Below are 12,619 nucleotides of genomic sequence, written 5' to 3'. Positions count from 1 at the left end.
CACACTGCACCTGTTACAGCTAGGTAACACACACTACACCTGTTACAGCTAGGTAACACACACTACACCTGTTACAGCTAGGTAACACACACTACACCTGTTACAGCTAGGTAACACACACTACACCTGTTACAGCTAGGTAATACACACTGCACCTGTTACAGCTAGGTAACACACTGCACCTGTTACAGCTAGGTAACACACTACACCTGTTACAGCTAGGTAACACACACTGCACCTGTTACAGCTAGGTAACACACTACACCTGTTACAGCTAGGTAACACACACTACACCTGTTACAGCTAGGTAACACACTGCCACCTGTTACAGCTAGGTAACACACACTGCACCTGTTACAGCTAGGTAACACACACTACACCTGTTTACAGCTAGGTAACACACACTACACCTGTTACAGCTAGGTAACACACTACACCTGTTACAGCTAGGTAACACACTACACCTGTTACAGCTAGGTAACACACACTGCACCTGTTACAGCTAGGTAACACTACACCTGTTACAGCTAGGTAACACAAACTGCGCCTGTTACAGCTAGGTAACACACACTACACCTGTTACAGCTAGGTAACATACTACACCTGTTACAGCTAGGTAACACACTACACCTGTTACAGCTAGGTAACACACCACACCTGTTACAGCTAGGTAACACACTGCACCTGTTACAGCTAGGTAACACACTGCCACCTGTTACAGCTAGGTAACACACACTGCACCTGTTACAGCTAGGTAACACACTACACCTGTTACAGCTAGGTAACACACACTGCACCTGTTACAGCTAGGTAACACACACTACACCTGTTACAGCTAGGTAACACACACTGCACCTGTTACAGCTAGGTAACACACACTACACCTGTTACAGCTAGGTAACACACACTACACCTGTTACAGCTAGGTAACACACACTACACTGTTACAGCTAGGTAACACACACTACACTGTTACAGCTAGGTAACACACTACACCTGTTACAGCTAGGTAACACACACTGCACCTGTTACAGCTAGGTAACACACTGCACCTGTTACAGCTAGGTAACACACTACACCTGTTACAGCTAGGTAACACACACTACACCTGTTACAGCTAGGTAACACACTATACCTGTTACAGCTAGGTAACACACTGCACCTGTTACAGCTAGGTAACACACTACACCTGTTACAGCTAGGTAACACACACTACACCTGTTACAGCTAGGTAATACACTACACCTGTTACAAGCTAGGTAACACACACACTACGCCTGTTACAGCTAGGTAACACACACTACACCTGTTACAGCTAGCTCAGGAGGAACTGCAGACCGAGAGGAACAGACTACACACACTGCACCTGTTACAGCTAGGTAACACACTGCACCTGTTACAGCTAGGTAACACACTACACCTGTTACAGCTAGGTAACACACACTACACCTGTTACAGCTAGGTAACACACTACACCTGTTACAGCTAGGTAACACACACTACACCTGTTACAGCTAGGTAACACACACTACACCTGTTACAGCTAGGTAACACACACTACACCTGTTACAGCTAGGTAACACACTACACCTGTTACAGCTAGGTAACACACTACACCTGTTACAGCTAGGTAACACACTGCACCTGTTACAGCTAGGTAACACACACTACACCTGTTACAGCTAGGTAACACACTGCACCTGTTACAGCTAGCTCAGGAGGAACTGCAGACCGAGAGGAACAGACTACACACACTACACCTGTTACAGCTAGGTAACACACTGCACCTGTTACAGCTAGGTAACACACACTGCACCTGTTACAGCTAGGTAACACACACTACACCTGTTACAGCTAGGTACCACACACTACACCTGTTACAGCTAGGTAATACACACTTCACCTGTTACAGCTAGGTAACACACTGTACCTGTTACAGCTAGGTAACACACTACACCTGTTACAGCTAGGTAACACACACTGCACCTGTTACAGCTAGGTAACACACTACACCTGTTACAGCTAGGTAACACACACTACACCTGTTACAGCTAGGTAACACACTGCACCTGTTACAGCTAGGTAACACACACTGCACCTGTTACAGCTAGGTAACAACACACTACACCTGTTACAGCTAGGTAACACACATACACCGGTTACAGCTAGGTAACACACTACACCTGTTACAGCTAGGTAAACACACTACACCTGTACAGCTAGGTAACACACACTGCACCTGTTACAGCTAGGTAACACTACACCTGTTACAGCTAGGTAACACACACTGCGCCTGTTACAGCTAGGTAACACACACTACACCTGTACAGCTAGGTAACATACTACACCTGTTACAGCTAGGTAACACACTACACCTGTTACAGCTAGGTAACACACTACACCTGTTACAGCTAGGTAACACACTGCACCTGTTACAGCTAGGTAACACACTGCACCTGTTACAGCTAGGTAACACACACTGCACCTGTTACAGCTAGGTAACACACTACACCTGTTACAGCTAGGTAACACACACTGCACCTGTTACAGCTAGGTAACACACACTACACCTGTTACAGCTAGGTAACACACACTGCACCTGTTACAGCTAGGTAACACACTACACCTGTTACAGCTAGGTAACACACACTGCACCTGTTACAGCTAGGTAACACACTGCACCTGTTACAGCTAGGTAACACACTACACCTGTTACAGCTAGGTAAACACACACTACACCTGTTACAGCTAGGTAACAGACTATACCTGTTTACAGCTAGGTAACACACTGCACCTGTTACAGCTAGGTAACACACTACACCTGTTACAGCTAGGTAACACACACTACACCTGTTACAGCTAGGTAATACACTACACCTGTTACAGCTAGCTCAGGAGGAACTGCAGACCGAGAGGAACAGACTACACACACTGCACCTGTTACAGCTAGGTAACACACTGCACCTGTTACAGCTAGGTAACACACTACACCTGTTTACAGCTAGGTAACACACACTACACCTGTTACAGCTAGGTAACACACTACACCTGTTACAGCTAGGTAACACACACTACACCTGTTACAGCTAGGTAACACACACTACACCTGTTACAGCTAGGTAACACACTACACCTGTTACAGCTAGGTAACACACTGCACCTGTTACAGCTAGGTAACACACACTACACCTGTTACAGCTAGGTAACACACTGCACCTGTTACAGCTAGCTCAGGAGGAACTGCAGACCGAGAGGAACAGACTACACACACTACACCTGTTACAGCTAGGTAACACACTGCACCTGTTACAGCTAGGTAACACACACTGCACCTGTTACAGCTAGGTAACACACACTACACCTGTTACAGCTAGGTAACACACACTACACCTGTTACAGCTAGGTAATACACACTGCACCTGTTACAGCTAGGTAACACACTGCACCTGTTACAGCTAGGTAACACACTACACCTGTTACAGCTAGGTAACACACACTGCACCTGTTACAGCTAGGTAACACACTACACCTGTTACAGCTAGGTAACACACACTACACCTGTTACAGCTAGGTAACACACTGCACCTGTTACAGCTAGGTAACACACACTGCACCTGTTACAGCTAGGTAACACACACTACACCTGTTACAGCTAGGTAACACACACTACACCTGTTACAGCTAGGTAATACACTACACCTGTTACAGCTAGGTAACACACTACACCTGTTACAGCTAGGTAACACACACTGCACCTGTTACAGCTAGGTAACACTACACCTGTTACAGCTAGGTAACACACACTGCGCCTGTTACAGCTAGGTAACACACACTACACCTGTTACAGCTAGGTAACATACTACACCTGTTACAGCTAGGTAACACACTACACCTGTTACAGCTAGGTAACACACTACACCTGTTACAGCTAGGTAACACACTACACCTGTTACAGCTAGGTAACACACTGCACCTGTTACAGCTAGGTAACACACTGCACCTGTTACAGCTAGGTAACACACACTGCACCTGTTACAGCTAGGTAACACACTACACCTGTTACAGCTAGGTAACACACACTGCACCTGTTACAGCTAGGTAACACACACTACACCTGTTACAGCTAGGTAACACACACTGCACCTGTTACAGCTAGGTAACACACACTACACCTGTTACAGCTAGGTAACACACACTACACCTGTTACAGCTAGGTAACACACACTACACTGTTACAGCTAGGTAACACACACTACACCTGTTACAGCTAGGTAACACACTACACCTGTTACATTATGTTTGTCTGTGATGATGATGGTGATGGTGTTGATGATGATGGTGGTGATGATGATGGTGGTTGTGCTGATGGTGATGATGGTGGTGATGATGGTAATGATAATGGTGGTGATGATGGTTGTGCTGATGGTGATGATGATGATGGTGGTGGTGATGATGGTGATGGTAATGATAATGGTGGTGATGATGGTGGTGGTGATGATGATGATGGTAATGATAATGGTGGTGGTTATGATGATGGTTGTGATGGTGATGATGATGGGGATGATGATGGTGATGGTGATGATGATGATGGTGGGGATGATGATGATGATGATGATGATGTGTCTAGATAAGCAGGGTACAGAGCTGAGCCAGCAGTACACAGAGTGGAGTAGACAGTTGACCCAGAGACACATGAAACACATTGAAGACCTGCAGACGGAACTACACACACACACAGAGATGATGGCCCTGCAACAGGTAACACACACACACACACACAAGCACACACACACACACACACACACAGAGATGATGGCCCTGCAACAGGTAACACACACACACACAAACACACACACACACACACACAGAGATGATGGCCCTGCAACAGGTAACACACACACACACACACACTATTAAATTGGGAACTGACTATCTCTCTGTGTGTGTGTGTGTGTGTGTGTGTGTGTGTGTGTGTGTGTGTGTGTGTGTGTGTGTGTGTGTGTGTGTGTGTGTGTGTGTGTCTGTGTGTGTGTGTGTGTGTGTGTGTGTGTGTGTGTGTGTAGGACTTGAAGCAGCAGAATCAGTACCAGGTGTTTGAGCGTCAGCTGGATGAGAGTCGCTGTGCTGTTCTGGAACTACAGAGGGAAAACACTGTACTGAGGTACACACACACACACAGACACACACACAGACACAGACACAGACACACACACACACACCTCCTCATCTTATCCCCTTTCTGTCCTCTCTACTCTTCCTCTCTACTCTTCCTCTCTACTCTTCCAGGTCGGGAGAGGAGGCGATGGGAAGAGAAAGAGAGCAGAAGGAGAGAGAGGAGGAAGCCCAACGACTGAGAGTGGAGGTGGACAGACTGAGAGAAGAGGTGGAGAAACTGGAAGAGGCTCAGAAACAACGGGAGGAACAGAGAGAAGAAGAGATGAGAGAAGAGGAGGCGCGAAGAGAGATGGAGGAGAAGAGGAGGGATGAGGAGAAGAGGACGGAGGAGGAGAACAGGAGAGAGGAGGTGAAGAGGAGAGAGGCCGAGGTTGAGGAGAAGAGGAAGGTGGACGAGGAGAAGAGAAGGAAGGCGGAGGAGGAGGAGAAGAGGAGGAAGGAGGAGGAGGAGGAGGAGAGGAGAGAGGAAGTGAAGAGAGAGCACAGGAGAGCGATGCAGAGTCTGGTGTGTGAATACAGCAGCTGTCAGGCAGAGCTACAGACTCGCATAGTGGCCCTGGAGACAGAGTGAGTAACACACTGGAGTGTGGAGCAGGAGGAGAGGGGTGTGGTTAACATGTGTTCCCAGCAGGAGGAGAGGGGTGTGGTTAACATGTGTTCCCAGCAGGAGGAGAGGGGTGGGGTTAACATGTGTTCCCAGCAGGAGGAGAGGGGTGGGGTTAACGTGTGTTCCCAGCAGGAGGAGAGGGGTGGGGTTAACGTGTGTTCCCAGCAGGAGGAGAGGGGTGGGGTTAACGTGTGTTCCCAGCAGGAGGAGAGGGGTGGGGTTAACATGTGTTCCCAGCAGGAGGAGAGGGGTGGGGTTAACATGTTTTCCCATCAGGAGGAGAGGGGTGTGGTTAACATGTGTTCCCAGCAGGAGGAGAGGGGTGGGGTTAACATGTGTTCCCAGCAGGAGGAGAGGGGTGGGGTTAACGTGTGTTCCCAGCAGGAGGAGAGGGGTGGGGTTAATGTGTGTTCCCAGCAGGAGGAGAGGGGTGGGGTTAACGTGTGTTCCCAGCAGGAGGAGAGGGGTGGGGTTAACGTGTTCCCATCAGGAGGAGAGGGGTGTGGTTAACGTGTGTACCCATCAGGAGGAGAGGGGTGTGGTTAACGTGTACCCATCAGGAGGAGAGGGGTGGGGTTAATGTGTTCCCAGCAGGAGGAGAGGGGTGGGGTTAACGTGTTCCCAGCAGGAGGAGAGGGGTGTGGTTAATGTGTTCCCATCAGGAGGAGAGGGGTGTGGTTAACGTGTACCCATCAGGAGGAGAGGGGTGGGGTTAATGTGTTCCCAGCAGGAGGAGAGGGGTGTGGTTAACGTGTGTTCCCATCAGGAGGAGAGGGGTGTGGTTAATGTGATCCCATCAGGAGGAGAGGGGTGGGGTTAATGTGTTCCCAGCAGGAGGAGAGGGGTGTGGTTAACGTGTGCCCATCAGGAGGAGAGGGGTGTGGTTAATGTGTACCCATCAGGAGGAGAGGGGTGGGGTTAATGTGTTCCCAGCAGGAGGAGAGGGGTGGGGTTAACGTGTGTTCCCAGCAGGAGGAGAGGGGTGTGGTTAACGTGTGTTCCCATCAGGAGGAGAGGGGTGTGGTTAATGTGTTCCCAGCAGGAGGAGAGGGGTGTGGTTAACGTGTGTTCCCAGCAGGAGGAGAGGGGTGTGGTTAATGTGTGCCCATCAGGAGGAGAGGGGTGGGGTTAACGTGTTCCCAGCAGGAGGAGAGGGGTGTGGTTAACGTGTGTTCCCAGCAGGAGGAGAGGGGTGTGGTTAATGTGTGCCCATCAGGAGGAGAGGGGTTGGGTTAACGTGTACCCATCAGGAGGAGAGGGGTGGGGTTAATGTGTGCTCCCATCAGGAGGAGAGGGGTGTGGTTAATGTGTGCTCCCATCAGGAGGAGAGGGGTGTGGTTAATGTGTGTTCCCAGCAGGAGGAGAGGGGTGGGGTTAATGTGTGTTCCCAGCAGGAGGAGAGGGGTGTGGTTGATGTGTGCTCCCATCAGGAGGAGGGGGGTGTGGTTAACGTGTTCCCAGCAGGAGGAGAGGGGTGGGGTTAACGTGTTCCCAGCAGGAGGAGAGGGGTGGGGTTAACGTGTACCCATCAGGAGGAGAGGGGTGGGGTTAAAGTGTTCCCATCAGGAGGGGTGGGGTTAATGTGTGTTCCCAGCAGGAGGAGAGGGGTGTGGTTAACGTGTGTTCCCAGCAGGAGGAGAGGGGTGTGGTTAACGTGTGCCCATCAGGAGGAGAGGGGTGTGGTTAACGTGTACCCATCAGGAGGAGGGGGGTGTGGTTAACGTGTTCCCAGCAGGAGGAGAGGGGTGTGGTTAACGTGTGTCCCCATCAGGAGGGGTGGGGTTAACGTGTGTTCCCAGCAGGAGGAGAGGGGTGGGGTTAATGTGTGTTCCCAGCAGGAGGAGAGGGGTGGGGTTAATGTGTGTTCCCAGCAGGAGGAGAGGGGTGGGGTTAATGTGTGTTCCCAGCAGGAGGAGAGGGGTGGGGTTAACGTGTGTTCCCAGCAGGAGGAGAGGGGTGGGGTTAACGTGTGTTCCCAGCAGGAGGAGAGGGGTGGGGTTAACGTGTGTTCCCAGCAGGAGGAGAGGGGTGGGGTTAACGTGTGTTCCCAGCAGGAGGAGAGGGGTGGGGTTAACGTGTGTGTGTTCCCAGGCTGGAGGAGGAGAGGGGTGGGGTTAACGTGTGTGTGTTCCCAGGTTGCGGGAGCGTGAGGAGAGGTGCAGGAGGAGGGAGGTTCCTCTCTGTGATGATCTCCAGATGGGGAGACTACAGGAGAGACTCACTGAGAGGAACCAGCTCATCAAACGCCTGGTGGTAAGAACACACCCCACACTCACTCACACACCTACCGCACACACACACACACACACACACACCTACCCCACACTCACTCACACACCTACCGCACACACACCTACCCCACACTCAATCACACACCTACCGCACACACACCTACCCCACACTCACTCACACACACCTACCGCACACACACCTACCCCACACTCACACACACTTATCGCACACACACCTACCCCACACTCACTCACACACACCTACCGCACACACACCTACCCCACACTCACACACACACCTACCTACCCCACACACATACTTACCACACACACCTACCCACCTACCTCACACCTACTGCACACACACCTACCCCACACTCAGACACACACACCTAACCCCCACACCTGCCTACCCCACACACCAACACACACCTACTCCACCTACCTCACACTCACTCACTCACACACCTACCGCACACACACCTACCCCACACTCACTCACACACCTACCCCACACTCACACACACACCTACCCCCACACCTACCTACCCCACACACCAACACACACACACTTACCACACACTCCTACCCCACATTCCTACCCACACACTCCTACCCCACATTCCTACCCACACACCTAACACACACCTACCCCACTCCTACCCCCACACACATACCCCCTACCTACCCCACTCCTAACCCCACACCTACCCCACACCTCTACCCCACACACTCTTACCCCCCACACCTACCCTATTCCTACCCCCACACCTACCCCCCACACCTACCCCCTCCTACCCCACAAAAACCTACCCCATTCCTACCCCACACACCTAACACACACACACCTAACACACCTACCCCACTTCTACCCCATACGTGCCTACCCCACACATCTATACCCCACTCCTACACTACACACAGCTACCCCCCACTCCTACCCCACACACTGCTACCCCTACCCCATTCCTACCCCACACACCTACCCCACTACCCCACACACAGCTACCCCCCACTCCTACTGCACTCCTACCCCACACACACCTAACCCCCCCACTCCAACCCCACAAACAGCTACCCCCCACTCCTACCCCACAAACAGCTACCCCACACACCTACCCCCCCCACTCCAACCCCACAAACAGCTACCCCACACACCTACCCCACACACATCTACCACACACCTACCCCACACACATCTACCCCACACACTCCCACCCCACATTCCTACCCACACACTCCTACCCCACACACACCTACACCACACACTCCTACCCCACATTCCTACCCACACACCTAACACACACCTACCCCCACACACATACCCCCTACCTACCCCACACACCTACCCCACACTCCTACCCCACACACTCCTACCCCCCACACCTACCCCATTCCTACCCCCACACCTAACACACACCTACCCCCCACACCTACCCCATACCCACCTACCCCCTCCTACCCCTCAAACACCTACCCCACAAAAACCTACCCCACACACACCTACCCCACACATCTATACCCCACTCCTACACTACACACACCTACCCCCACACTCTTACCCCACACACCTACCCCACTACCCCACACCTACCCCCACACACAGCTACCCCCCACTCCTACCCCACACTCTGCTACCCCCCACCCTACCCCACTCCTCCCCCACACACAGCTACCCCCCACTCCTACCCCACACACAGCTACCCCCCACTCCTACCCCACACTCCAACCCCACTCCTACCCCACAAACAGCTACCCCCCACTCCTACCCCACAAACAGCTACCCCACACCTACCCCACAAACAGCTACCCCCCACTCCTACCCCATTCCAACCCTACTCCAACCCTACTCCTACCCCACACCTACCCCACTCCAACCCTACTCCAACCCCACTCCAACCCTACTCCTACACCCCACTCCAACCCTACTCCTACCCCACTCCAACCCTACTCCTACCCCACTCCAACCCTACTCCTACCCTACTCCTACCCCACTCCAACCCCCTACTCCTACCCCACTCCTACCCTACTCCTACCACACACACCTGATGTCTCATTGTTTCTCCAGGAGGAACGACATCAGCTGCAGCTTCATCCTCCGGTTGCCGGGGACAACGGAACCCTCAGGCTCCATGACAACAGGCCACACCCCGGGATCGTTACACCAACTATGAGGGTGACACACACACTCCTCTGTTGTCTTTGTGTTTCACTGTGTTGTATTGGTGGGATTAACTAGTGTTTTACTGTGTTGTATTGGTGGGATTAACTAGTGTTGTATTGATGGGATTAACTAGTGTTGTATTGGTGGGATTAACTAGTGTTTTACTGTGTTGTATTGGTGGGATTAACTAGTGTTGTATTGGTGGGATTAACTAGTGTTGTATTGGTGGGATTAACTAGTGTTTCACTGTGTTGTATTGGTGGGATTAACTAGTGTTGTATTGGTGGGATTAACTAATGTTTCACTGTGTTGTATGAATGTTGTCGTCATGACGTTTCAGAGGAAGCGTGTGGAGGAGTCTCCGCCCCGCGTCACCAGCGTTCCAAACCTCAGCGCCTATGAGAGGAGCGTCCTCCTCCCCCACGACACCCCCTCCCCCTGCCTCCCCCAACATCCCTCCCCCTCCTCCTCTCTCCCCCGTTCCTCCCTCCCCCGTACTCCCAGGTCTCCCAGTTTGGATCCCAGCGGTCGCGGCCCTCTCTCTCGTACCCCCACTCCTCTCCCCCCTGCTCCCACCACCCCCCTCCCCCTCTGTCCATCCTCCCTCCCCGAGCCTCGACACGGGATTCGACACGTCACCTCACCCTCGCAGGAGCTCCGCCCACACCTGAACAGCCAGTCAACCAGGTAACAGATACTGTATCTATGGAAACAGCACAGCCAATAGCACTGTCTGTGTTCCTTCACAAAGCCCAATGTCCTTCTCTGTCTGTCTAAGAATATCATCCCATAGTTGTCTGTCTCCTTCTGTCTGTCTGTCTGACTCTCTCTCTGTCTGTCTGTCTGACTCTCTCTCTGTCAGTCTGTCTGTCTGACTCTCTCTCTGTCAGTCTGTCTGTCTGACTCTCTCTCTGTCAGTCTGTCTGTCTGACTCTCTCTCTGTCTGTCTGACTGACTCTCTCTCCGTCTGTCTGACTCTCTCTGTCTGTCTGACTCTCTCTCTGTCTGTCTGTCTGTCTGACTCTCTCTCTGTCTGTCTGACTCTCTGTCAGTCTGTCTGTCAGTCTGTCTGTCTGTCTCTTTGTCTGTTTGTCTGTCTGTCTGTCTCTCTCTCTGTCTGTCTGTCTCTCTCTCTGTCTGTCTGTCTGACTCTCTCTCTCTCTGTCTGTCTGTCTGACTCTCTCTCTGTCTGTCTGTCTGTCTCTCTGTCAGTCTGTCTGTCTGTCTCTCTCTCTGTCTGTCTGTCTGACTCTCTCTCTGTCAGTCTGTCTGTCTGACTCTCTCTCTGTCAGTCTGTCTGTCTGTTTGTCTCTCTGTCAGTCTGTCTGTTTGTCTCTCTCTCTGTCTGTCTGACTCTCTCTCTGTCAGTCTGTCTGTCTGACTCTTTGTCTGTTTGTCTCTCTGTCAGTCTGTCTGTTTGTCTGTCTCTTTGTCTGTCTGTCTGTTTGTCTGTCTGTCCCCCAGCAGTCTAAAATGTGCTTCCTGTGTTCCCAGGAGCCCATATTTGGAGCAGAGGGGGAGTGGCCAGGGGGCAGAGGGGCGGGACCCTCAGAGGCAGGATTGGTACACAAAGTACTTCTCCTTCTGAACACACACCCCACACCACACACAGGTGACCTCTACACACCCGTACAACACACTCAGCTTTAAACAAACACCTGACAGACCAAAACTATGTTCAATGCAAATGTTATAAAATTATAATCTATAATGTGGAATAAAATATTTTATTGATATCTACTCTGCTGTCTATGGTTTGTTGTTCAGATACTGGAGGGGGGCTGTTTCCCGAACCAGGTGACTGTTCAGATACTGTAGGGGGGGCTGTTTCCCGAACCAGGTGACTGTTGTATCAGATACTGGAGGGGGGCTGTTTCCCGAACCAGGTGACTGTTCAGATACTGTAGGGGGGCTATTTCCCGAACCAGGTGACTGTTGTATCAGATACTGGAGGGGGGCTGTTCCCCGAACCAGGTGACTGTTCAGATACTGTAGGGGGGGCTGTTTCCCGAACCAGGTGACTGTTGTTCAGATACTGGAGGGGGGGCTGTTTCCCGAACCAGGTGACTGTTCAGATACTGTAGGGGGGGCTGTTTCCCGAACCAGGTGACTGTTGTATCAGATACTGGAGGGGGGCTGTTTCCCGAACCAGGTGACTGTTGTTCAGATACTGGAGGGGGGCTGTTTCCCGAACCAGGTGACTGTTGTTCAGATACTGGAGGGGGGCTGTTCCCCGAACCAGGTGACTGTTCAGATACTGTAGGGGGGGCTGTTCCCCGAACCAGGTGACTGTTGTTCAGATACTGTAGGGGGGGCTGTTCCCCGAACCAGGTGACTGTTCAGATACTGTAGGGGGGGCTGTTTCCCGAACCAGGTGACTGTTCAGATACTGGAGGGGGGCTGTTCCCCGAACCAGGTGACTGTTCAGATACTGTAGGGGGG

At 51.7% G+C, this 12,619-nt stretch overlaps 1 protein-coding gene across 1 annotated transcript in view; it reads left to right on the top strand.

Moving 5' to 3' along the window:
• Positions 1-11,916, top strand: part of LOC109876997 (trichohyalin) — a 34,171-nt gene extending 22,255 nt beyond the window's left edge. Inside the window, exons 15-22 of the mRNA XM_031821316.1 lie at positions 4,628-4,758; positions 5,064-5,161; positions 5,287-5,516; positions 5,565-5,742; positions 7,918-8,035; positions 10,082-10,189; positions 10,518-10,864; positions 11,672-11,916. Of these exons, the coding sequence (XP_031677176.1) occupies positions 4,628-4,758; positions 5,064-5,161; positions 5,287-5,516; positions 5,565-5,742; positions 7,918-8,035; positions 10,082-10,189; positions 10,518-10,864; positions 11,672-11,765 (1,304 nt within the window). The 3' untranslated portion in view covers positions 11,766-11,916. The remainder of the gene's footprint in view (positions 1-4,627; positions 4,759-5,063; positions 5,162-5,286; positions 5,517-5,564; positions 5,743-7,917; positions 8,036-10,081; positions 10,190-10,517; positions 10,865-11,671) is intronic.
• Positions 11,917-12,619: the final 703 nt, after the last annotated feature.

Source organism: Oncorhynchus kisutch, unplaced genomic scaffold (assembly GCF_002021735.2).
Source record: "Oncorhynchus kisutch isolate 150728-3 unplaced genomic scaffold, Okis_V2 scaffold3960, whole genome shotgun sequence".
Lineage (NCBI taxonomy): Eukaryota > Metazoa > Chordata > Actinopteri > Salmoniformes > Salmonidae > Oncorhynchus > Oncorhynchus kisutch.
The sequence above is the reverse complement of the archived record's forward strand: the minus strand, read 5'-3'. Positions and strand labels throughout refer to the sequence as shown.